Below are 25,961 nucleotides of genomic sequence, written 5' to 3' on the forward strand. Positions count from 1 at the left end.
TAGCAATAACTTGAAAAGACAGTATTTAATCAGGTTGGTATTTTTCCCTTACAGGCTTTTATGTGCATGTAAGAACCGCTACTGTCATGTGTTTGAACAACTCATTCATGTGTTTACAGTATATTCATCATAATCATGTATTTCTAACCTAATACACAGTGTAAAAATAAAAATACTTAGAAAATAATTATGCCATTTCACTTCATGAAATTTGCTCTTTTAAAATGAGCATAAAATGATTAAATTATACCCTCTAACAACTCTATTCAGAGCCAAAAATACCATGGCTTAGAACAAGGTATTAATTAGAACAGTCTTCAAAGTTTAAATCATTAGCTTATACTTCTTGAACTATGAAAAGCTCGTGGTAAAGACAAAAGTTCTTCATTTATCTGTGCATAGGAACACTTCTAAAAACCAAAAGGTGAAGAAAAATTGCTAAGCTTTGTTTTTCAGAACATTTGTTTTAATATTGGAATGTCCTAGAATGCTGTAGTTGATTGAAGTTATATAGGGCTTGGCCGGTCTGTGTCCAGTGCTGGATCTTGTTGGAGGGATCCTATGTAAGCCATGAAGCTGTTGTTCTGATGGCCCCAGTCGTAGTAGTCTGGAGAGAAACTTAAAAAGAAAACAGAAGAATTAGTGACTGGCAGGCTCGTTCTGTAGATACCTGGTTAGTGAATGTGGGCCAAATGCAATCACACGGAGCTATTTCTTGCACTGAAGTGCAAAAATAAAACCAAACCCCAAGCAGGGGTTCGGGCAGCTATTTATTTTTCTGATCTGTCAGTTCTTTTGGCCCAAGTGTTCTCAACTCATCTCTGTTTCCTGATTCTTCTAGTTCACTAAAGACCCCCCCCTTTCTGATTCGCTGTTCCAGAAGGTGTTTGAAAATCCAGAAGTGCTTCTAATCCCTGCGAAGTCCTAGCACTGCAAGGGCCTGTCAGTGACAGACCAAAACCTCCTGTGTCCATGTACAAGGGACCGGTACGTGGTTAGCAGCTCTGGCACGCTGGCTTTTCTCCCATGAGCAGCACGAGACAATGCACGTGGCTGGTTTGGTTTCCACTGGGAACTGTGCCTGTGTTACCAGTGTGGCTGGTTCCCTCGTGCCTCTGTGTGGAAGGGAGGGTGCCTCTAGCTCTAGGCTGGATACCAGCTTGGCGCGTACCACCTCCAGCATCCTCCATGGGTTTAGTTACTATGTGAAAAACTAACGCAGGGGTAGGATGACTGATAACTGTAAATAGTGAATACCTAACTTTACTGAATCATGGTTTGGGCTCAGAGACAGTGACTACACAAGCTTAGCTAAATGAGTGACAAGAACTAGATCTGGGTATGTTAGCTATGGTTAGCAAGTTAGCCTTCATTTTAAGATGACTGATTACACTAATCTATTACTAGCATAGCGTAGATAGAGGAACAGCAAATGAGTAACAACACATGACTGAGCCTCCTTTCAGGGCAGGACAGTGTCCTGGCAGTGCCTTGCCTTCTCCGAATTGGGTGCTACCATTCTTGCTGTGAACTGCTCCTTCCTGGAAGGGAATCCTTACCTAAAGCTCACAGTTACAGAGAAAGCAGACTTTTTGTGCCAGTTCTGGGTTCTGTGGCATTTTGGCAGTTAGGTAGGTGGATTGCATAAGCTTTCAGCAAATGGGAAAGCAAATGCCCCCTTCATTTCAGGTAAACCCCAAGACGTTTAGCCATGTTACAGGGCAACCTAAGTTGAGAGGCTTCTCGCTACCACCGTTGCAAGCTGCTGCCTGCGCTGTCGAGCTTTTCCCTGCTCTCCCTGAAGGCAGGGAGACAGCTGGTTTTCTAGGTTGCCTTGATCACACACTTAAACTAGTGAATGGCACTTCTTAGGCCACTCTTGGAAGAAACAGAGGGTGAAGTATGCAACCCAAAGATCTGACCCGACTTTTTCAAAGAGCGGCATACTGTTACAATTCTTAAATTATGTAACCATTTTCATTCTCGTGTCTTTGTAGTCTCTATGGGGCCCTTGGATTCCTACAGTCACTCGGTGCTGCCTTTCCACTTCAGCTTCCCCCTCTGCTTCCCCTCACCCCCTGGAATTTATGCAACAATTGGAGCTAGACAATTTACATTAGTCTTCTGCAGCGTGTGAGAGTTCTTCCTCCTCCAGTTTCTGTTACGGGAAGCAAGCGGTTCCCTCTTGTATCTCACCTGCCCTGTGCCCCCTGTGGTGCAATATTCCATGCTAGATCGTCATCACTGTCGTATCTGCGAGGGTTGTCAAAGAAATAAGATCTGGGACTGAAGCCATGGCTTGGGACCATTCCTGCGTTGGCCTGAGGGAAGGGAAACCTCAGTCAGTACTTGCAACAGATAGATAAACTGCTTGGTGCCTGACGTCTAAAAGAAGTCACTGCAGACTTACTTACCTCCTGCCTTCCAAAACAAAATAAGCAATTTTACATTTGCTGTATATTTCCTTTTCCTTCCTTCTAGCTAAGAGATACGACCCATTTCTGAAACCACTCTCCAGTATGCATTTAACCTGTCTGCTGAATTCCTGTCCATCCTGGACGCTTTGCACTTGTAGCCAGCTGACTTGAAGTGAGCAGTAGGGAAGCAGCTGAGGAGCTGAAGGACATGAAACACCTAAAGAGATTTGGGGTTACCTCCCACATTTGTAACCCTCCCTCCGGGTGTGTTACGTCCCTTGCCTCAGGAACTGATCATGCTGAACCTTGGCACCCTGCTTAAAGACACCACAGCTGAAAAGCCCCTTAGGAACTCTCTGAGCAATTTCAGTATTTACCCCACAGTGCTGTGAGGGTCAAATCCCAAGGAAAGGTCCTTTGATAAAACAGGGAAAGGGGTGTACGTTTAACTCCTTCACTTACAAAGCATTTTGCTTTTATTTCCCTATGATTCAAAACAGAAAATATACAAGATTCAAAAGGTCAGTTTGATTCTGGAGACAGTGCAGAGGGACATTTAGGACCCAGCTGAGCCTCTTCCACTGACCTACTGTGTCCATCCCCAGGGAACAGGGTTCCCTGCACCTGTGGATAAGCCAGGATGACATCTTCTCCTTGGCCTCAAGCAGGAGAGCAGTTTAATCTCCCCCTATTTTTTTGATGTTAAATGACAAAGATGAAGTAAAAATAGGTCCATCTCTGTCGTCTCCCCATTTCCAACATTCGTCTGGCTGAAGGTATGGCAAGGCAATGGACCACGCGCTGCAGTTACCCTGTGTCAGCACCAAAGCAGACAGACAGCTCGTTCCAGGCTATAATCGTCTGTGGAGTGGAGCTTTACACTTGAACAGTGCTGAACGCAGGCTGCCTCTACTCAAACGTTTTGTTTCTGAAGTCCTGAATGAAACGTGAAACCAAAGAACAACTATTTCTTGGGATTGTTCCTTATTAAAAATAAAGAACATTTTGGATTTTTACTAAATCAGACTTGTTAAGATTTTTTTTTTTTAACTAAAAGAGGGGTTGTTTTAATTCTAACCCCATGCTTTCTGGCCGAGTATTTTCAACCACTGGACGAGTATTTTCAACCACTGGACCATTTGATACTTAACTGCTGTAACAGCCTACTGAACACATTAGACTAAAGTCCCATGGCCCTTGGTCTCCCTCTTGTGGCATACTTGCACTGAAGTTCAGTTTTGCCTTGCTACAGAGTCCCTTCAGTTTGTTTCTTTCTAACATTGCTGTTTCCAGTTTTCCTCTTACCATGATATTGTTTAGCATAAATATTTGTCTTGTGTAGAAAAAAATCCATATATGACCTACCCACTATGACAGATAATGTCTACCTTAAAAAAGGTCCCCATAAAAGAAGTGATATCACCGATTAGCTCTTCTGAACTGTATCTTTATGCAGTTAGAGATTTAAGGCTTTCTGCAAATCACAATGCAAAAATATAATCCTATAGGTGTTACTGCAGTGCTTTCTGACTTGTGAGAGAATACTGCCTGTTTGACTTCATTTGAGCTCTCGTTTGAGTAGGATTCCAAGTCTTTATGTGATCAGCTTTTTGAAAGGAGAGATTAGACCACATCCCTTATTTTCGTTCTCTTGTGGATCTCTCCCACACTATCCAAACTTGACCACCAGGTCTAGCCTTACTAAACTCACTTTAAATAAAATGAGATCTCTCTGTGGTCACTTTTTAGAAGAGCAGCACCACTGGACTGTACTTTAAAACATTTCTTCTCTTTGCAGTTGTCCTGGCTAACTCCTAAGCAGGAGTGAGGCTGAGATTTTTATTTGTGATGGACACTGGGGTCCATGGGGTTTCTTAGTGTGATATCAGGTATTACTTCCTTGTTCAGCTTGGCTTTATCATTGCCTCTGAAATCTGCATGTGAGAATAAAAACCATCGCCTTCTCTAAAAAGTTTTTCTATTAATTGCTGCTCTTACTTGTGAATTTACCATTCACATCCTTTTTGGGGAATATTAGCTTTGATTTGGTTTGGCCTACAGAAACAGACACATTACCTCAGTAATCCTAGTGCAGGGCTGATGATATTCCCCATGTGCCTGTCAACCAGCATATCCTATGCTAACCTGGAGACGTTGCCTACAGCTATAAAAAGATGCTTGTCCATCTATTAACTACCTAGATATTAAGGCTACTTCAGGGAATTATCCTTACAACTCACATCTTAATCTCTGCTCTGCTGAAATAGCAAACAAAAATGTCAGCAAGTGCTTATCATGGCTATTGGTCTTTGACATAGAAACAATTCAATGGGTACAGGGCTGAAAGAATTCAATCTATTATTTCATACATGCCGTTGAACAGTTAGCACACAACCATTTTCACTGCTATGTGATGGAAGATCCCAAATTTGAATAACAAACTCCTTTTCCACTGACTCCACTAAAGTACTGTATTAACTCAAAGGGAAGATGTCCCTAAATTTAAGAACGTTCCTGATTTTTAAGGTAAACTGCCTAAGAAACACCTTGTCTTCCTTCTGGGTAAATATGATGAGTTTCTTTCATGAGGAGTTAGTATAAAGAAATGGGAAGTTTGGGTTGCTTTTATTCTGCCAAGGACACATTGAAAAAGAGAAGTCAAAATGTAAAGAAGCAAAAGGTCCTTAAGAAGCTGAGCCCTCCAGACCTGCCTGGACATTACACTAACAAATACACTAACAAATTCCACTTACTAGATCTTTTGTAGGGTTTCGGACACGGAAGAAATATACAACCAAGGAAGTAGGCAAGAGCTCCCAGATGAAAAGGATCACTCCGAACACTATGTAACCTGCATCTCCCAGCTGACATTTCAGATCTGCCTGTTGAAAAGTCAAAGAGAAAAGTGTTTAAAAATAAAGATGGCAGCTCATTTAAAAGTGCAGGAGACAACATGTCGTCTTATGAAGATCTATATTTAAGTGGCTAAAATGCTTGACAACATGGCCAGAAATTCCATTCAGTAAAGCCGGATTAACCTGGCTAATGATTAAAGGCATGCTAAAAAAAAATCAATGTGCTATCTTGTTGGGTACATGACTTCCCTTTCCTTCTACCTTTCCTCCTCCTCTTTCAGCAAAATCAAAGTTTTATGCAGGGGTCCTCCCAGTCTAAAAGCCTGGCAAGCAACCATTTGATCAAGTGATCAAATCCAGGTAATGAGAAACTAGTTTTCCAGTCCTTTTCCAGCTGGGAATAATACATAAAGGAACAATCAACGCCCAGGTCTTCAGGGGCATTGCTGGCAATCTGGCTTTTAAAAATTAAGGCTTGGATCCCTTCAAATTGGTGCACACCGTTAGCTTGAATAACCATGCTGTTACTCTAGCATTAGCTTTGAACTTCTCTCTAGATTTCCCCTCCACCATTCACCATAGTTGCAGAGGGCAAATCCTGTCCTTTCATGTGTTTTGTACAGAAGAGAAAAGGGTAATGTTTCTGACAGATGACCTGCGGCAGTACCACAGTACAAACATTGGGCTGTACTTTTAAAAGTGACTTTTGATTCTGGTACCAAATTGAGTACCTGCTCCTTAGTTCCAGGCCCTTTACATACGGCTCAAATCATTTACCCCAAAATCCAGGCAACCCTAATGTCACAAGTCAGATCAGATGTTCAAAAATCAGTAGCAGTGACCTAATGCCTAAAGCATTCCAGTGAGCTCCCCAGGAACAACCTCTGCCTCCGCGGGGGAAACTGGACCAAATATTGTGGCCATAAAGTTCCAGCCCCTGTTACTCCAGGCTGGAGGAGTCAGCACAAGAAGTGCCCCCTGCAAGGGGTCAGCAGGAGCAGCAGCAACACTCCAGGCCCCAATAACAAGAGGGAAAATGTTTGATTGAGGAGATGAGTCACAACCTAGTGCTCTTCTGCCTAAACCTGTGTGTTCTAATTACACGGAGCGGCAACACCTAGCTGCACTCCTCCGCACCGCAGCAGGGTTGATTAGTGGTCCCTTGACAGACCCTACTCAACTAACTCATAATGAGGTCCTCTGGGCAATCCTACCCTACTGTTTACCTACTTCTTATTTACAGTTTTACCTGCTGCTCAACAGGAAATTGTTAACGGCTCCAGGTTTGCTTGGCCACCCTGGCAATACAAGGCCCTTGCGTGGCTGGGAACACTGCTTTTGGTCTGCAGGTGCTTGCTGAGGGGGGTGGGGAGACGTCAAGTGTCTGGGATTTTGAGGCCAAACAAGATATACTCGTGGTCCAGACCCAGGCCTGCGATTTTGCCTAGCCCTGAGAGAGCTGGAAAACTACTGGGACCTAACTACATGCTTCAAAGCAGAGAAAGGAGCTGGATGCCCAAATTTCATAAAATTCAACAAAGAATCCCCTGCTATTTCCTTTAGTGTTTTTATCACGTAGTTTTCAACCTGAATTGTCACTTGCAACTAAAGGTTGGGAAGAATCTTAGTCTTATCCTCAGACTACAGAAGTTATCATGCTAATGACAGAATTAAGGTAAATAACTCCACAGCCCTGGATGGCAATGGGAGATTTGATGATGACTTCAAACTGAGCATTTCAGTGGAATCAGTTACTGTTTTTCTGCTTCTCTGAGTATAGTACTTACTTTATAATGGACAAAACACCTGTCTTTTTTAATAAAAGGTGCTTTTTTTTTAACAATAAAATCAAGGTAACTAATAGATTAATTTTTTTTTTAAATTATTTGGCTAGTGGTTAATTCTTTCTTTTAGCACTGAGTTTTTTATTTCCTCCTTATGCTGAAATTACCAGAAATTTGTATTCCTGGAGCAAAACAATCTTAGTGCATTGAATAAAAAAAAAATAGGATTTTAATATACTAATTCCTCTTGTCATAGCATTTAGGAAATCAGCCATCACATACAGTATGAGTTTTTCTCATTAGCAAATATTTTCATACTTGCCTGATCTGATACGTTGTACCAATCATAATCAAAAGAATTGACTTTCTTGGTTTGGGAAAATGATAAGATGAACAAGTTGTAACAGGCTCGTGAGGTATAAAGTAGTATAACAGTCACTCCTATACTTGTCACCTGACAGACAGATGAGCCCTGAAAGAGATGTAAGCACAGGTTATTATTCATAAGGGAAGTTGAGAACAACATTGCTTTGCATGGACTTCAAGGGTTGTCATGCTACTCTGTCTAACGCGACTGACTTTTTCTCCTTCCTTCTTTGATCAGTATATCCTATACTATGTATATTCCTGTATTTTATCAGTGCAGTGGTTTCCAGGCCATGGTAGCCATTCCAGCCTTTACCAAGATGGGCTGTGACTAATTCCTACAACTTATTGTCCAAGTGCTATTCTCAGTGCAATGAAAACACGTAAGAACAACACTTGCTATCAGGTGCAGCAAGAGAATTCAGCCTTCAGCTGTGCATTAGCTATAGAGCATCCTGTACCAGATGCTGGCTAGCTAGCATGATGCAACCTTGCATCTTTTTACAACTGCTTGCTGTGCACCTATTCCCTAAGTACAGAGCAGATCGTAATACTCAGCAGTTAAACACAGCACAGACAGGAACAGAACATCCTGCCTTACCTAATGTCAACACAGAGGAGACAAAGTGGAAGCACGGCCTACGGGCAGAGTGACCAAGGCAGGGCAGTCTGTGAGTGGGAGCTTGGACACAAGGGAAGGAATGAGACTACAAAGTGTGAAATCACAACAGTTCCTAAGCCCTAGAGAGAAAAATGGACAGAGCAGGGGAAAGAGCCTAATGCAGCGTGAGGAGTGAGATGCCTGACCACTGTGTCAGGTGGGGAGGGTCACTGTGGGGGGCTGAGACACCAGCACAGGAGTTGCAGCAGCAAGAAAGGAAGGAATCCAGGAGCCATGGCTACAGGGATCAGTGTGAGTCTGATCACAGAGGCAGGCAGATGTACAAAAATGGGACTGGCTTTGAAGGAAGCTCAAAGTAAATTCTGTGCAGTTGGCTCTGGAATAGTGCTTTGCACAGCCAAAGGAGGAAAGATAGGTTAAAGCTCTGTGTGCTTTTAGAGGCGCAGGATACCTTGCAGTCATTTGCTTCACTAGCCCTGCCCTCTCCCTCTCCCAGCAGAGACTGACACCACGAGGATGGGCTCCTCTCATCTATGTGAGAGAGAGAGAAGCCAAGAAGGAAGTTGCCCCTCCCCTCACAGGAGCTTTTATGCCAGTGCAGGAGACAGGAAGGTCTGCACCCTATTCCCTCCACTCACACTGCTTCCAGGTTTGCAGCCAAGGAGCAGAGGTCCAAAGCACTGTGGCAGGTAGAGCACAGAGATAACAGAATGGCTAGTGAAGTACCAAGGAAAGTCACCAAGTCACCATGTCCTGAATCCCTGGCCTTCAGGAGAGATTACCAGGGCCCCTCTGCCGCTCACCCATGCTTGTGGCTATTGTCCCTGCCGCTCTGTCAACCCAGCTCCTCAGTCTGCAGTCCCTGGTGAGTGTCAGTAAAGAGGAGCTCAGGGAGTAGTCAGAAAAGCTTGCAGAAGACTAGCTTGCCTGTTTTCCCAGCAAAATCATATTGATTCAGGGAACAGTCAGGCTCAGGAGTATTACAAAATCCCCAGCACAGTCAACCTCTCTGACTGGATTCCTGCTTACAACACGCTAGAACTACCACCGTTCACTGGGCCATAACCAGCAGCCATGTCAGGAGTGAGCCAAGAGCCTGCTGCTGGACGGGAACTGAAGCCAGATACATAGTAGGCAGTGGTGAAAGCTGTGGCAAGGCCAGCAAGCAGGAAATGCTACAAAGAGGAAATGTTTGCTAGGCACTTCTCTGTTCTCCTTCAGTACTAGCAAGTCAGTGATGCTGTCATGGAAACTGAGGGTGAGAGAGCAGAGAGAAGCTGCTGACTGGCACACAGCATATCCCAGCTCAGTGGCATTTACAGACTGGGGATAGCAGAAGTGAAGAGCAGAATGGGGTCGGTATTTCCCTAGATAGGTTTCCCTACATAGCTGTCATTCTTTAATAAATAATAGTTAAATATGCTAGAGATTTAACAAACTTCAATTTCAATACAGAAAAGGGGGTAAAAGTGTCCTGGTTTTGCTGCTAGTCAAATATACTTAGTGGCTTGAGGAAGGGAGAGCGCAGCAGTGAAAGTAAAGCCAGAGGAATCCTTTTTCAGTCACAGGCCTCTACAGAAACGAGGGGGAGCCCCGAGTTTGTAGCATGTCCCACTACGTGATGCTTCTGGCCAGCACAGAACTGGCCGAAGTCGGCACCTAAGGGCAGGGCTGTGCACCTCCTCGGTGCTGTTGTAGCCTTGGCGCAGAGAACCAGGCTGGTCCCCCACGCTAGGTCATGGAGGTGAATGCGTTTTCACATGTGGTCAGAAGATACGTGCCAGCAGATGGGATATGCAAATAAAAGGCTGCCACTATCGATGCCTATCTACATGCACTGCAGAGCACATATTATCTCCAACGCTACTTCTATCATATCACTGTAGAGAATGGATTTTTCTTCTTTAGCTAGCTTATTCAGGTCAACAGTAGCAGATTAAACCAGGATGTTTTTTCACTGCCAGCTCCAGCCATCTGTATCCCTAAGTATGTGCAGTCAAATTCTACTGAAAGTCCGCAGAGGAGCTCCCATTTCAGGTCAGCAGAAAGGAGCAAAGCACTCCTTAATTCTCATTTCCACATTCAAACTTTCATCAGTTGAGTGTCCTGTCCCTTCCTGTCTGCAATAATGTTAGAGTTTGTTTGGGTTTTGTGAAATAGCTTGAAGTAAAGAAGATCAGGTTTCCTGCAGGAAGAGGAAACGGAACAAAGTAATCTACCAAAGCCTCCCTTAGGTTAACACTGCTTTGTTACAGAGATTTACGCTTCTGTGATTTGCAGCAGTAGAAAAACTTTTCTTACTAGTAAAAATAATCCATTGCCCATGCCCTTTGGTCAGCAAGTGACAGGCTTGCAAGAAACAAAACAAACTAAGCTGTGTTTTTAAATCTTCTGTTCAGCCCTGAACTTTCAGTTGTTGTGCACTATGGCCAGATTTGATTAAACAGGAAAAGTACTCTTTTCATCTGATTAAGTAAGTGGAGAGAGGAATTTTACTATAAGATTTTCTAAATAGTAGCTGAAACTTACATTTTTGAAAGGTTTGTTGTGGTAAAGGTAATGTGCTATGGGTTAAACTAATAATTTATTTCAAGATTTAACTATCTACTTGCAAATGCAAGGTCCTTTGAAAGCCCTGTTTCATTATTTATAAATACAAAGCACCTTCACTGATTTTATAATAAATACTGCAGGCTTATGTGATGCCACCCAGCACCTTGACCACTGAAATGTGTCCAAAGCTGTAAACCTAACAATATTTCTTTAAAGGACATTTTGTAGAGTAATACGAGAGACTTTTTTCCCCTTCTCCTCACTTGGCTGAATTTATAATGCATTGTCTTTTAAAACACATTCTCATTATCTATAGGACAGTATGCAAATGTATAAAGAGAGATTCATATTCCTGTCTGGCTTATCTTCAGCATGCTGCTACCTTAAACATTTAACTTAATCTGTCAATAATTTGACAAGCTGAAGGATCCCAACATATAGACTACTTCTATGTAGCAGTACTGAAATGAAGCAGTCTTCAGATGGAGATCTGGAAAAAGCAGTATCCACTTGAAAAACAGCTGTGAGAAACTCCAGCCAATAAGTTCTGTAAACTCTGCCTCAGAAATACGTATTTTGGGGTCACTGGTATCAGCCAAAAGCACCCTTGCTAGCACTTAGTATTTAATTCATATATTGAGCAGGATGGCCAGCCAAGCGCCAGCTGTGAAGTTTAAGGCCTCCAGCTCTCAGCGGATCTAAACAACTGTGTGGCTTTGCCTCGCACTGCCCTTGTCTCTCAGAAGGTACTTGAAAAGAACTGAAAATGTACCTTACCTTGGACTCCAAGTAAATGTTGGCTAAAGACATCTTGGAAATCTTATACAGGCAGATGGAGAGTGAAACAGCGCACAGCACAAACAACGTGTCATTAATTGCCACCCGGACAGAGACAATGACTTTTCTCTCTGAATTCTGTGTCCTCACCAATACTGCACATGTTAAATTCACCAAGAGGAAGAGGAGACTTATAAAAAGAGAAGCCAGGTAGAGGGGCAACCTGGGAGAGTGAGGAGAAAAACAGTTTTAGCGACATTGTTCAGCAAGTGTCAGTCATGAGATGGAAGTTGCACTCTGAGCAATGAAAGCTGCACGTGTTGGGCTGCCACAGCTGACGGAGTGACCAGCCACCTGAGCCCAAATCAAAGTACTCCAGATTGCTGGAGAGATTAACTTAGCTCATTTCAAAACTGTTTTTACAGTTACACAACAAGCTGTATGTAAAGAAACTAGTATCAAGCCGCAAACCATGGAAGACTGTTTGCAGCAGAAATACAACAGCACAGTTCTTAAAAACTACTTAAAACACATATGTAGTTTCTTAGAGTGTGCACTTCATGTACAGCACAAACCCTCTGACTACTCACTGACAGAAGAAACCTCGCAAAAGGTTGAGTTGCCTGGAAGGGACTGGTTTTGACCCTAGTTTTACTACACCACCACTGCCATGAGAAGCATCACTGACTGCTGATGTTTGCCATCAGATTTCATATTAAATTAGGGAAGTGTCTAACAGTAGGAAAAATCTCTGAGTTACTGGTTCCCCAGCATCTTTCTCTGTCCCTTTTCCTAAATAAGTTTGTCATGGGCAACCTTTTGAAAGAAACATCAAGAAATTTAAATACGCATATTGATTCTGGGTTGGCATTTTGCCATCTATGCCAGACAAAAGGTTCATTTGCACAACCACAGGAGCAGAGCTGGAACAGAAATATGACAGACAGAAGCCCAGGAACTGGACTGGTTTTCTCCATCTGTTTTTTCCCACCTACCCATCACTCATACCTTCAATACAAGTATACCACATACTCAAGGAAAGCTGCTTCTAATTCCTCCTTACTCCTACATGCAGCTGTGGAGCTTTTCACTTAAAAAAAAGAAAAAAAAAGCATGTTTCCATTTCAGGTGTTTGCTTACTTCATTATCATTGCTGACCAAGGCAATTACTGATAAGGGTCATAATCTCCAGTCACTGAACAAGAGGTTTTGGCCACAGCTCTTCATGCCTGCTGGGAACTTTGAATTTGGCTGACAACAAACATCCAGACTGTCCCTGAGGAATCCAATTCTGATTGTTTAAAAATACTTTACCCAATGGTGATCTTTTTCTTTCACACATTCATATCCTTTTGGGATAGCATCAAGGCAGCTACAAAGCTGAAGCATAGCTGGCTTCTTTTCAGAGGGCAAGAAAGGAAGGGGTATACCTTTGAGACCTTTTAAATGTGTGACAGGGAGAACTGAAAGCCTAAAAGTCCCTGCTTGTGAACCAATCCCCTTCTTTCCAGCTATATCTGGCAGTGACTGAGGATGCTATCTTTTCCTTGCCAGTCGCGGAAATTCCCTCTCAGGGGGAAGATTGTGCTCATTCTTAACTTTCCAAGGCAGGGCTCTGTTTTTAGGATAAGCAGCTAGAGGTAGTTCCTTTAAACCTCTCAGTCTAATGCTGAAGCTCCTCTCTCACACGGCTTCCTCTGGAGAATGCAGTTCCTAGCTGTAGTGGTGGTACATTTACAGCTTTTATTAATATCTCAAAAGTCTTTACGTGGTGATCATGTATCTTCCTTCCCTTCCCCTCCCAAAGTCTATTTAATAGTCTCATCTCTGCGCCCCTATTGTAGTGCAGGTAAAATATTCTTGTGGGGCTCCGGCTTACGAGGAAAGGTACGCTCTTACACGCTGACTGCTTGCAGGACAGTAAGTACATGCTCTCTTTTTGCTCATCTTAGTCAGAGAGACCTTCTCCTTCAGCGCAGCCTGCATGCCCTTGATGCTGGCTTGCAACCAGCAAGGCTTAGAGGCTTCCAGGCCAGGCTCCTCCTTGACGGAGTTTAGCAAAAAAAAAAAAAAAAAAAAAAAAGCAAAAAAAAAAGCGCACTGTCACGCTCTCATGCCCACACACTCCCGTATGTGCCAGGGTGAGCTGTCATGGCCAGTCAGTGGTGCAGCTCTTCACATAATGATCTTCCATCCCCCTTATTAACATGATGTGGCTGGGGAAACGGCTGCCTATTTTGACAATAGAAGCATTGTTGCTGAACTTCTGAATAAGCACTGATGGAGATGCAGGCTGTGTCTCTCAGGGCAGTTTTAGGGTCTCTGCAGCTGCAGAAAGCATTCCTAACTCACTTAAAGGCAGAATGTATCCTTATATCTCAACTACAAGGGCACCTACAAGGCATGAATAAGCATACGGGTTTTTTTAGAAAATAGAAAAGCAGGGCAGGAGAGGTGCTTCCAGATTGCACCAGCGACTGTTCAAAAGCCTGTTGTGCCTAATCCCCACTTCGAGGCTAGTCCCTTAAAAGGAGCTGTGTGTAATCTGGTTTGGCCAGGGAAGGCACGTGCCAGGGTGTTCTGTTCTTTCTGTGTCAGGCTGGATGCACCCCTAAGTTTTTATTTGAGCCTAAAATCAAACTTCAGATGAATGCAGTGAGTTTTGCCTTAACAGGAAAATCTGTCTGAAACTACTGCATTTTGTATGTGGTTTCCTTAGAAACCATACGGTGTCTGAGGCTTGTGTGTAACAAGGCATGCACACAAAGCACAGCAAGCCTTATCCAAACCCAGTGACTGTAAGAAATCCCCAAGCCCAGGGAGTCGTGCAGAAGGACTGTTAAAATATGAAGTTGGGCTGGCACAGGCTTCGCCTTGAGCTCTTTTGCCACAGTGACTAACATCATGAAGGCTGTGCTGAGTAAAGCTTCCTTAAGATTCTGGATCTCTGATAGGATTTTATCAATTTTTTCCGTATCTGAAATGATTCTGATTTCTGAGACCTGTGCCAGTACATAGACTGCAGTCTTACGTCTCTGTTGCCCTGTTTATGTTGCCATTATCTAGTGCAGAAATGCCAATACCAGGCAATAAGGTCTGACACTTATTAAAGAAAATGGGGAAAAAAAATCAGAAAGTGAACATTCAGCAATGAAGAAAAATCAAATTCAGTAAGTGCAGACTCCAGCCCTTGTCTGCACACCATCCATCTTTCTATCATCCATCTCCATCAGGATTTGAGCAACCTGATCTAATGAAAGATGTCCCTGCCCATGGGACGGGGGTTGGACTAGATGATCTTTAAAGGTCCCTTCCAACCCAAACCACTCTGTGATTCTATGATCTTTCACTAGCCTGTTACAATTAAGATTCAGGACCTCAGCTGTGGGTATGCACATATTACACCACTTCAATTGCCCTGTATAAGACAGGAAATGAGGTCAGCTTTATTTATATGGCTCTTTTACACAGGCTAACCACATTCATGCTAAGACAGCTAGATATTAAAACAAAATACTACTGAAGTCCTTTACCAACAGAGCTGAATAAGAGAGAAAAGGCTAGATCAGGTCCAAGAGTGATCTGTGTCAGAAATGCAATAGGCAAGAGTCAGGGTGGACATGGAGCTGTTGTGGGAAGGGTAGTCTGTGCATGAGTAATTCCAGTCACAATACGTAAGTGTTTAGGAACAGAAACGCTCCAAGAGCTACATGCAGGGTGCTAATGTAGTCACTTCATAGGCACTGACTAAATATCACAAGCTCCCTTTGCTTGAAGAAAGACATTTTCAAGCAGTTTTCACGAATAAAGCCTGGCCACAAACAACAGTAACAGATGAGGTTCAAAGCTTCTACCTCTCACCTCCAAAGCCAGCCAGGAACATGTTCACAGACCTGCCCTATACCACCCTGGCCTGCAGCTCAGGCTTTGTGCAAAGCCATCCTCTTTGTTCCTCTTGCCTATGCGTACCATCAGGGGCAGGCACGCTTGCATTGGGGGCTGGCTGGTGACCTGGCTGGTGTGTGCTGTGCTTGTCTGCCAGCCCATACTCCTGGATTTCCTTCCCACAGAAACCAGAGCGCAAAGGGAGGTGAATGTATTTGTATGCCATGGTGTTTACCAGGGAGCATCCAGCTCTTGCCCCTTGTGGTTTGGGATGTGGCCAATGTATGCACACAGACCCACTAACTTGAAAGCATTCCTGAGGCCACCAAAATAGATGCAGCCTCTCTGTTCCCATCCTGACAATTTCTGCATCAGCTGTGGTTCAGCATGGAGCCCACAAGCCTCAGTCAGCCATCACACCCTGCGTGTCCCATACCCTCACCAGCCTAAGCACAGCCCACCCAAGCCTGCTCTCACTGTACTGCCATTCTACCAAACACGGTTTCTGAAGCACTTGCTCCAGATGATCGCCTCTCCAGCTGTATCAAAACCCAACTGGATAACAAACTTTCCAGGGGAAGGACAATGTTAACATGTGACCTGTTGATACAGTACTATGTTCTCCTAACAGTCAGCAAGTAACAGGTCAGATTTCAGTTTCAAATTACTCTGTTTTCCTATCCTGAATTCAGATTGTAAATTCTTTCTTTAGAATGGAGACAAGCTCTCTCTCTCCCTGCTGTCTAAACAACATTGCCCAACTGAGGCTTTTAGGCATTGCCACAATAAACATTAATTTATTGAGCTCTTCCTCAGCTTTCTGGACTTTACTGCCCTTTGGGGAGCTTTCAAGTAGTTCCTGACAATTCCTCCTGCTCAACAAGATCCCAAACAAATCTCTCCACCTTAATGCAAAGCTACCATAACCTCAACTCTAGGGAGTCAGGGGAGGTTATCTGTGAGCTCCCAAACACATCAAGTTGAATCCATTCTCTCTAGCTCTTTCCCTTCACAACTCTCTCTCATTTTCCCAAAACTTTTGAGTCTTTTATTACCACTGACCTCACAGATTAATACATACCCAGTCCCACTCATTCCTGTCAAAATAAACACACCACTCTGCTACCTTTACCAAAGCACTGGATCTGAATTCACCTAGCAATACAAATGTTAAGAACCTGTAAACAAATCACCAGGGTGAGTGTTTTCTGCTTGCATTTGAAACATTTGCCTTTGAAATATGTGAATGTCTAAAAATGGTGCTTGTGTTGGGAAATGACACAGACTTCTAAATGTCATAGGAAGAAGCTGGCCTCAGAACCATCATCATAAAACATTGGTATATAAATATGAATAGCTGAGATATGAGCGCCACAAATCATAAAAGACGTAGTGTTTCTCAAAGAGCATGGCTACTCTTCTTTAGCACATTAAACGCTTGCATAGTTCTTACCTGTATTTCAGTAGCTCTGGGGAATATTTTGACTTAGCTTTGAAAATCACCTGCAAAACAGAAAAATATTGCATCAAACATAGGATACATGTAAGTAAAGAAAGACACTGTGATCTGCAGGAATCCTGTCTCACAGGTCACAAGAAATGTTAATGATAGGTTTCATTACATAACAGATTTGCATTTATTGCTTATCTATGGCAGGCAAGCTCTACGCAAATTATTAAAACCACTCAGCAGGCGATCACGATGTACTTGTATACAAATTCTCTACACTATTATTTTCACTTACTCTGGCTTGAGAATAAGGTCCTTTATACCAGTATTCACAAGAGGACCAATGCCAGTATAATCATAGAGGCAAGTAATTATTAGGCTCTTACGTGACCTAACAGTACAGGTCTCTCACGTAGACCAGCTCATACCAGCATATTCGGTCAGATGCTCTGGTCCCATGAAGAGCCCATCATAGTACCCTGGCCTGAAATTGGATATATATGTTTGTATCCATGTTACATTGCCAAAAGGGTGCCATCGAGAACAAAACTCATTGTTTTACTCCGAGGTATATTTGGCTTCTGCTGACTGTCTGTTCACTATACAACAATATGTATTTTTACAGAGAGATAGCTGAGGCCCAGTAGTTACCTTGCTGTAATGGAAAAGACAAAATACTGACATGTTTTCTGCAATGTAGCTAGGTAATATCAGTCACAGGTGTTTAACCACGATCGGAAATTATACAAAAATATATTAGCATATTTTATATCTTATTTATTAAAAAAATTACAGGGAAGCATCACTGGTTTTTCATAAGCTAACATGGTTTCCAAACACACTCAGTTTACAAATGTTCATTTAAACCAACACCGAAGCACACTGATTGCTAGTATTACAAAAGAACATGGTGTATGACTTATTCTGGGTTGTTTCCTAATTGTTTTCTCCTCAAGTTATCCTGCCTTATCCATTTCACTTGGTTTTGCATGCTCTTTAGCAGAGCCTGCATAATATTTGCTATGATTATCATGCTTTCCCAAGGAAACAGGACTTACATGATCACTATGTATGTGTAGGCCTGTGTCTGCTTGTCAACCTGTTTATCTGTCCCCCCACTAATCTTAAAATACTCTGGTCAGAGAACTGATGGAAAAATACTTGAAACATCAAAGACATGATCCTTTATCACCCTCCTAAAAATTAGTGACCCAACAGAAGTAAGGAACCCTATAAATGTATCTATGACCTCTGTGCGGAGAACCCTGCATAATGATCCTACACATCACCCAATATCAGAGAGTCTGCATACCAAAGTATCGTAAGAAATTCCCGAGTTATGGAAACAGCTCAAAGTCAAGCATGAGACATAGATCTGGAGAAAATCAGGCTTCACTTGTTCCAGTGCTCCTGGAACAACTTGTCATTTAAATCCTATTCACCATAAACAGCTGCCTTGACACGGAAATTATTTTTGTGATGCATCAGCCTTCTTAGCACTAGCTGAACCAGCAGAGAACACTGAGCTTTTCAGCAGGCCCTAGAAAAATAATAGCCAAGAATAAAATTGAAAAGTCGGGGAAGAAAATCTCTAAAAATATTCTGCAATCATTGATACTGTTTTCAAATAGTTAACATCTCTGGCAGTATCCCTTACAAAAGATTTTTGTGATTCATTCTCCAAATTTCTGGATCATGAATTCTCACAGGAGTTCAGGAAGAAGTTTTATGGTGTTTTACTTACTTGCTATTGAAAGGAGAGGTACAAGAGGCTTGTGAATGTTCTGTGTTTCCCTGGCACACAAAGAGGGGCTGTCAGTTTTTAGAGAAGAGATGGGGTTCAAAATACTTCCTGTACGCTTTTTGTGCTAGGCTTGTTGCCTACTCTGCTTATTCTGGAAGACACTGTGGGCATGTGGGAAGGAACAGATTCCTGACCTCAGTGAAACTAAACAAGTAAAACTTGTCTCTAGGGCCATTCCACAATCCTCACCTGTTCTGAGTAGCACTTACACGTATTGTACCGTTAATTTTGACAGCTTTCAGGAGTAGCACTGAACAGAAGCGTTCAGAGCCTGTGCAAAGAACTACAAGAGACAAGCAATTTGCAGTGGGCAATGAGTTGTGCTGGGTCCACAAAACCTAGAAAATTCACAAGTTCCTGATCACCATCTCCTGCAGTTCCCCAAAAAGGATCTGCTCACCCCTATGATGTCACAGAGCACTCCTGTCACATAAACCAGTCCAAGGCTGCCCTACCTAGCAAAAGCTTCGTGGATAACTTAGCTAAAACCAAACATGACATTCCTGCTGCAGATCCAGCAGGATCTCCAGATGCGAGATCGTCAAAACAGCTGTTATTGTGTTTCCACATTTGGTGGGCCTCTCCCAGTCGATAAATGCTTCTGAATTTTATCAGAGCAAAATGACCATTAAGAAAGAAAATGAACACTGCATAAAAAAATGGATGCTACATAGAATGAAAGCTATACTATAAGGCATGGGCACTCTTACAAATTCACTGCTAGACAGAAATACAGGCGGTGAAGTTCTGCCACCTTTGCTTAAACACTGATGGGGCCTTAGTTCATGAGTAGCTTTGCTGGAAGCAATGTGACTGTCACAGAATAAAGGGCTGTTCAGTGGGAGTAAGGATGTCAGAAGCTGATCTCAATATACCTTACATGCGTGGGTGCAGCTTTCTGCTTTTAACAGTCATTTAGCTCAAGAGACTCGTTGCTCAATGGCCTCTCCCCGCAACAGTGTTGAGAAAGCTTCCAGTCAATATCTGAGTCATCTAAGCAAGTCTTCCAGCAAACCAGAGAAAACCAGGCTATTCCTAAGAATAGACTAAACAGCAAGCAGAAGGCAGACTTTTTAAAAAAGACCTTTCAGAGAGCCCCAAGATGAACAGCAACACGGAAAACTCAGTGAAATTCCTTGCTAATTTTCTAATGTCTAAAGGGTTACCTTTTTCTTCTTAAAAGTATTTCCCCTTTTGCTTGTTCTTTAAAGGAGAACTATCCTGGTTTGACTGCTTGTTTTTGCTGAAGGACTGGAAACCTCAAATGAGATTCTCACACTCCCTCCTCCTCTCCCCTGAGGTATGTGTCTGGCATATAAAACTGCAGCAGTACAAAAGCACTCCAAAAAGCCCTTCATACAGCCAGGGAAAATTTCTGTTGCAGGAACTGATGTAAACAGCTGACCTTAAAGACATTTTACCAGGTCCCAGCAGAGGAGCAGTGAGGACGGCATGGGAGTCCATCAGCAGCTCGGCTGCAGAGAGCTCTGCAGAGCTGCTGGGCAGCAGAGAAGGCAGACAGGGTCAGGCTGCTATAGCTTAAGGGGGTTCCAGCTACGGTTATGAAAGTTAAATCAGGAGCCACTCTGGCCCTAAAAGTATCAATGAAACAGGTGTCAAAGCCAAGTCACATATTCCCAGAGAAAAAGAAAAAGAAAATCTCACCGGAGCAATTTTCAGTCCATGCTCTGATTTAGCTGAACTGACGTGGCAGCTGGCACAAACCTCCAGTGTACCTCTAGTGCTAGCTGATCAATTCACTTTTACAGGAGCCGCAGTCCAGCTTACCAAAAAGCCTCAGGTATGTGTTAAGTGCTTGCATGTGTCTCAAGCTGGCCCTCTGCATAGGAATGAAGTTCAGCTTTATTTACCAGTTCTCATTTCAAAGTCTCTATAAGGAGCAGAGCGTGTACTTTTCCTTCCCAGTTCCTTTCACCACGACCTCTCTCTTCCTCTGTCACATTCCATGCAAACTTCTCTTTGCACCCTGAAAATATGCCACAACCTCATGCAGGCCTGGAGCCCCTCACCATCAGCACACATACCTTTCCTCTGCTGTGTATACTCCAGTCCTAGGCCCACCTTCCTCTTTCCATCTTTCTCCCATGTCCATTCTTTCATTTGCATCAGATTCCCCAAAATATGCAAGTTTTCCCTCTACTCTCTAAGGCCTACAGACATGGGCAACATGACTCACTACCATACTCAGCCTTGTGTAAATTGGTAAAAATAGTCCTGAAAGGACAGGGACCATTGCGAGGCTGGCAGCCACAGTAAACTTGCATGTGTAGCTTTCCTATCAAATTATTTTCGAAGTCAAATGATCTCATTCTTCATGTCAGATGCTGACAGCCAGCCAGTCTGCAGTTGCAATTTGTCTCCCATAGATCCAATATTGAGGGCAACATTTTACGTCAAACATATTTGCTGATGCTTTACCATCCATAGTTAGACTCCTGTGTAGTTCCATGTACATCTAAAGCATGCTTTAAATTAATAATAAGCTTTATAATACATGGTGTGTTCATTTCTACTAAAAAAATAAGTATTTCTCCTAAATAAGAAGCTCTCTCTGTTCTCTCACTGGTGGTATTACTTTTGAAATGCTATCCCCAGTAATTAGAGGATGAGAAGTTCTCTTAATTTTCCTCCCAGAGCTAACACATACCCCAGTTCCACTGAGATACACGTAACCTCTCCAAAAGCCTTGTGCTGGTTTTACCCCGCCCTGCCAGGCACTTCCAGCATGGCCAGCTCCCCTCTAAACTGTCTTACTCTGTACAATTTCTCTTCATTTGAAAGTCCCTGATTTTATCAGCCCTGCCTGGGAGGCAGGGTAAGCTTCTCAATCTGGATGCCAGAGAAAAGGGAAGATGGTTAGGGAGGAGGAAGGAGAGGTAAATCTGCCTACCAGCCCTTCTCCACCCATACAGCCTCACAGTTCTTTAGCTCAGCACCATGTTCCCTAAGTCCTAGAGAAGTCCCCAGCCTGACAATTAAACCTACAGCCCACCAAATGGTTTGCTGTGCCTGGCCACAGGGGAGGCCTGGGATTTCCAGCATCCCCTACAGCTCACGGTCTTTGGCCCTGACCTTGTTTTTTGAGTCTGTAACCCTCCATCCTAGTCTCCCTCCTGCTTCATTTGTATTCTGTTCCCCAGGGAAATGTAAAGTCTGAGCAAACAGGACAAAGTGAAGCAAGCCCTTCTCTGCCCAGCCCTCACACACACCAAAAAAGGCAACTTCTTATTTCCCAGAGCCTCTTTACACTTTTGCCTGCAGCACTGACTGTAAAGCCTGAGGACTTGTCTCAGTCTCCCCTTGTCAGGGGCAGAGAAGATTTGGCTAGGCAGGACATAAATAAAAGAGTGCCTGAGTCCTGGGACCCTCACTGTCTGGAGTCACTTAAAGTGGAAAATACGTTATTTGCCGATTTGCAGTCTTTGCTTTATCAAGCAGCAAAATAAACCCGTGGGAGCTGCAGATATGAGGCAAACATATCTACAGGCTTTTTGGTCTCTGTAGGTGGAAATGCATGCTTCAGCTCCCTATCTGATGGATCAGGATCAGGGAGCTGCTCTGGCTTGGTACAATGCAGTTATTTGCCGGTGTTGCGCCATTGTTTTACAAAAGTGCCACTGGATCTCATCTTCACTTGAGATTTATTTTAATGATTTGTAAGTAGACAGAGGCTTATCCTGAGAGGGTTGGTCACATTATTTTTTTTTTCTTTAGAAGAGAATGAATACAGACACAGGATTAACATTCTAATAAATTTAGTGCTCTCATTAGAAATCACACATATTTTCTCCAGTATGGGATTTCTGAGAGGAGCTAATATTATATAAGCCTTATCTGCAGCACCCTTTCTATTCTGCCCTAAGTAGGGCATCAAGACCGTAGCAAAGGACCCTGAACTTGGCTCTTAACCCAAAGATCTCTTGTTCCGAGTCAAAACTATTTTGATTGTAACTTCCCTTTCATCCACAGGTCCCCTGCTTTAGCAACCTGCCCCAACACATTACAGCTCCTTCTGCTGTATCTGCTGATGGTGATCCTCAAGTCTGGGAACAACCCCTGCTGTGCCGACGTCATCACAGCTTATTTGTCTTGCTACACATAAAATACAGTTTAAATTTGCGTCCCCATTGCTTTGGGATACCTATTAAAAACACAATAGTTGTGGGTAACTTTCTGTCAAGTTCAAAGGTGCTTATTATTCTGAAAAACGCCCTCAGGCACTTGCCAAATGAGTTTTTTTGTTTGGCCAGGAGGATTTGCAATATTTTTGAATCACTTTTTCTTCTCACATCTATGCCTAAAAGTTTTCCTAGCAGTGCCACATTTAGAAATGGTGAGTGCTGTACAGTAGATAATAAACACCTGCAAATTCCAGAGACCTGTAAGGTCTCTTGCAGTCCTCTGTCCCTGTACTATACATAGATCACTTCTTTCCCTCTAGCTAAGCACCAGTTAAATAGCATGGTTTTCATGCAATGAGACACAGCTGCAGACCCTTCTTGCCTGCCTTCTACACAAAAAAGCATAAAAGTTGTTTCTGAACAGGTCTGTGAAGTTATAAGCCATTACTGAAAACAAAATTCTCTCTCCCCACCCCTTTCACACTAGTTCTTGCTTGCCTACTGTGGAAAGCTAGATGCACATTAAATATAGTCTCAAGAAGATGCTGAATTTCAAGCCAAACCACCTTTTCATGGTTAGAAGTGAAGAATTAATAACAGTGAATTAAAAATATGTGCACTTATTCTGTGTCTTACATTATATTCATACAATGGCTGTGCTTGTATTTCTTAAGGCTTTGTTTTGGCTGGGGAGATACTTGAGATGAGATTTCACTGGGAGCAACCAGCTCTAAAGCAAACAACAATACTAATAATATGCCTGTCTACAGTGGCCTACGATCTTTAAAGATTATGACACATACCTCAAACTCTGAAAGTCCCTTGCAAATATTGCTTCAAAAGCCTCACAACAGCTCTTCAAGACAGGTAACTATTACACTCCTTTACAGAGGGGCTCAGAGGAAGATCGTGAGGACTCATGATGACAAAGCAGAAATTGTCTCAAAGGCAGAACCAATAGCCTTAGCATTTTTTCTGTTTCCAGCCACTGACTTGTACTTCCTGAATGATATCAGACAGCAATGCCAAAAATAAGTTAAAAGGACATATGTGTGCATTCTGTATGCTCTCTTTTTAGATCTTCCTTAGACAAAAGGAATCAGTTACCCACAACACTAAGCTCCCGAGTGCTGGCACTCTAACGCACAGAGTGCAGACTGCTGTGCCCCCTCTGTGCTCACATCAGCCTCGGCTTCTCTTGGCGAAAAGCCAGGATACTGCATTCTGCCTCCAGACTTCCACGGCAGCCCTACGTGTGTGTCTGAGGGAAGAATCTGACCTAGGGCTATGACTTAGGCCCAGCCGCTGTGATGGGGATGGACTGTGCGATGATGGACATTTGCCCCTGGGGAACTGCACCATTATCAAATGACTCTCACAATAGCTATGGGATAAAGCATAGGCCACCACATGCCTGAGCTGGATCTGAGTAGCATGTAGATGAAAGGTTCCGTAATCCCTTAATATATCTCAGGTCCCAGGGAGTGGAGCGGGCTGAGTTAGCAGGTGTTTCAGACACTGAATCCAGAAAAGTAAACCTAAGCACAAAACCGTGTATGTCGTTCTAAGTATTTAATACCCTCTACAACTCAAGTGATCCTCTTACAGCTGTCATGCTTACCATTGCTGCTTTTTCAGCTCTGTGATTGCAGCTCTCACAAGCAGCCTGATCTCTCCAGCCAGGCTGTTCAGAATTGACAGGCCTATAATCACTACAGAGCACTGTTAAACACCATAGGCACTACAGAAGCACCAGACCCAGGCACAGAGCTAGTTCCAAGTGGGGCATGCAGCAACACCCAAAGCATCCTGAGCACTGCTGGGGGTGCTCCAGGGCTGGCTGGTGCTCTCCTGACCAACTACCCCTGCACTGGGAAAGCAGACTTTGACAAGGGTCACCTGAGTGCGGGCTTGGCTGCCTGCTCCAGGCACCGTAGTGGGATTGAGGAGAGAGAATCCAGTCCCTGCCCTCCCGCAAGCTTTCTGTGAGATCTTAGGCAAGCCCGGCAGCCTTTCTTTGCCTCAGCATGCCAATATCCCGTCCTGCAGCCCAGTGCCAAGATACCCAAGCTCACCATAAATACTACCAAGCAAGTCTAACTGCAGCAACCTGGAGCGCTGTTCAGCCTAACTCATCTGGCTTCCTAACTGTCTGTAGCACAGATACACTCTCAAGACCTCTTTCTGAAATGGAGATACTATTTCCTTTACCCCACTATACAGCTAATTTACCTTTACATCACAGCGTCTTTGAAATAGAGGGTGTATCTCTGTATAGCACTTAGCACTTACTGGGGTCCGGAGTCACTGCTATTTGTAATACAGATCATTATAGCAATTTGGGTCCAGAGTAGGACTTGATCAACAGTTTTGATTATGATACACAGAACAGTAATCTCACTCAGAAAAATGTTAGCCAACTTATGAAAAACTGGGGTGGGGGGTTGCCAGCAAAATTAGAAATTACAATTCTGACTGCACACAGAGATCAGGTCTGCTAAGCCAGGAGGTTTATGAAGGCTAATAACAATAAAAACAATAATAAAGAATAATAATAGAACGGCATTTTGTGTGTCCAGCTTTCAAGCTCTCCTATACATTTTTTCCCCAACCTTTAAATTAAATGACAGTCATTCAATAGACAGTAGATATATTATTTGCCATTCCTGAAATGATCACTTCAGGCTCCAGTTTCATTGTAACACTGATCACTTGCATATAGATGCAAAGTTAAAATTCCCAACTAAATAACTGAAATTTGCTTTTTGCATTGCCAAGGTACATTTGTAAATTACATTTTTCTCATGATTCTTACAAAATAATGCTTTACTATTCTGTCAGATTTAATCAACCAAATATCTGTTGCTTACCTGTGTGAAGTAAAGATTCATCAGGGTCAGGGTGAAAAACTGGAGGCAGACTGGGAAGCAATAGAGAAGCCAGAAGATGAAGGGGCTGAGAGAATTTGCTGTGACAAAGTCTTTGAAGTAAAATGAAAAGAGCACAGTCCTAAGAGAGGCCCAAAACAAGCACAGAAACAGAAAGACAGTTTGGTAACTGAACCTCTTGTGCCTGTAGTGAAGGACCAGCCAGAGCTGGACGTAGATGAACACAAAAAGCAGTGAATAAAAAACAGTATATACAATGGTCAGGCCCAACTTCACATACGGAGGGACAGCTGGCGTCAGGGTCGGCGGAAGGGTGTCATTTTTCAGTGGGTCCCACTCAGGGGCCTCCATTTGATATCAGGAATCGTCAGAATTATTTATTAAGTTTGGCTGCCGCTGTTGCCTCCTCCTCCTTCTC

General features: G+C 43.2%; 1 protein-coding gene across 2 annotated transcripts; it reads right to left on the reverse strand.

Annotated features, from left to right (window-relative positions):
- Positions 1 to 23: 23 nt before the first annotated feature.
- Positions 24 to 25,923, reverse strand: GPR137B (G protein-coupled receptor 137B). Of its 2 annotated transcripts, none has more exons than XM_050893941.1 (7): positions 25,526 to 25,923; positions 16,713 to 16,762; positions 11,375 to 11,597; positions 7,379 to 7,528; positions 5,171 to 5,299; positions 2,197 to 2,321; positions 24 to 618 (listed from the first exon to the last, which is right to left on the reverse strand). In XM_050893941.1, exons 1-7 carry the CDS (start codon positions 25,892 to 25,894, stop codon positions 507 to 509), a joined length of 1,158 nt encoding a protein of 385 aa, XP_050749898.1. In that variant the 5' UTR covers positions 25,895 to 25,923; the 3' UTR covers positions 24 to 506. The 2 variants fall into 2 exon arrangements, with proteins under 2 accessions (XP_050749898.1, XP_050749897.1); XM_050893940.1 differs by having other exon boundaries at positions 5,171 to 5,295; positions 7,375 to 7,528.
- Between the last annotated feature and the right edge of the window lie 38 nt (positions 25,924 to 25,961).

The sequence above is a fragment of the Gymnogyps californianus genome, chromosome 3 (genome assembly GCF_018139145.2).
Source record: "Gymnogyps californianus isolate 813 chromosome 3, ASM1813914v2, whole genome shotgun sequence".
Taxonomy (NCBI): Eukaryota; Metazoa; Chordata; class Aves; order Accipitriformes; family Cathartidae; genus Gymnogyps; species Gymnogyps californianus.

What these genes read in the sequence shown, in the direction of transcription:
- GPR137B (XM_050893941.1), bottom strand. Translation starts at nt 25,894, where the DNA reads ATGGAGGCCCCTGAGTGGGACCCACTGAAAAATGACACCCTTCCGCCG. An exon ending in CCAGAGCTACTGAAATACAG is followed by an intron (nt 11,598 to 16,712) that starts GTAAGAACTATG and finishes TCACTCTCCCAG; the next exon opens with GTTGCCCCTCTACCTGGCTT. An exon ending in GAAACCCTACAAAAGATCTA is followed by an intron (nt 2,322 to 5,170) that starts GTAAGTGGAATT and finishes CCCTTCCCTCAG; the next exon opens with GCCAACGCAGGAATGGTCCC.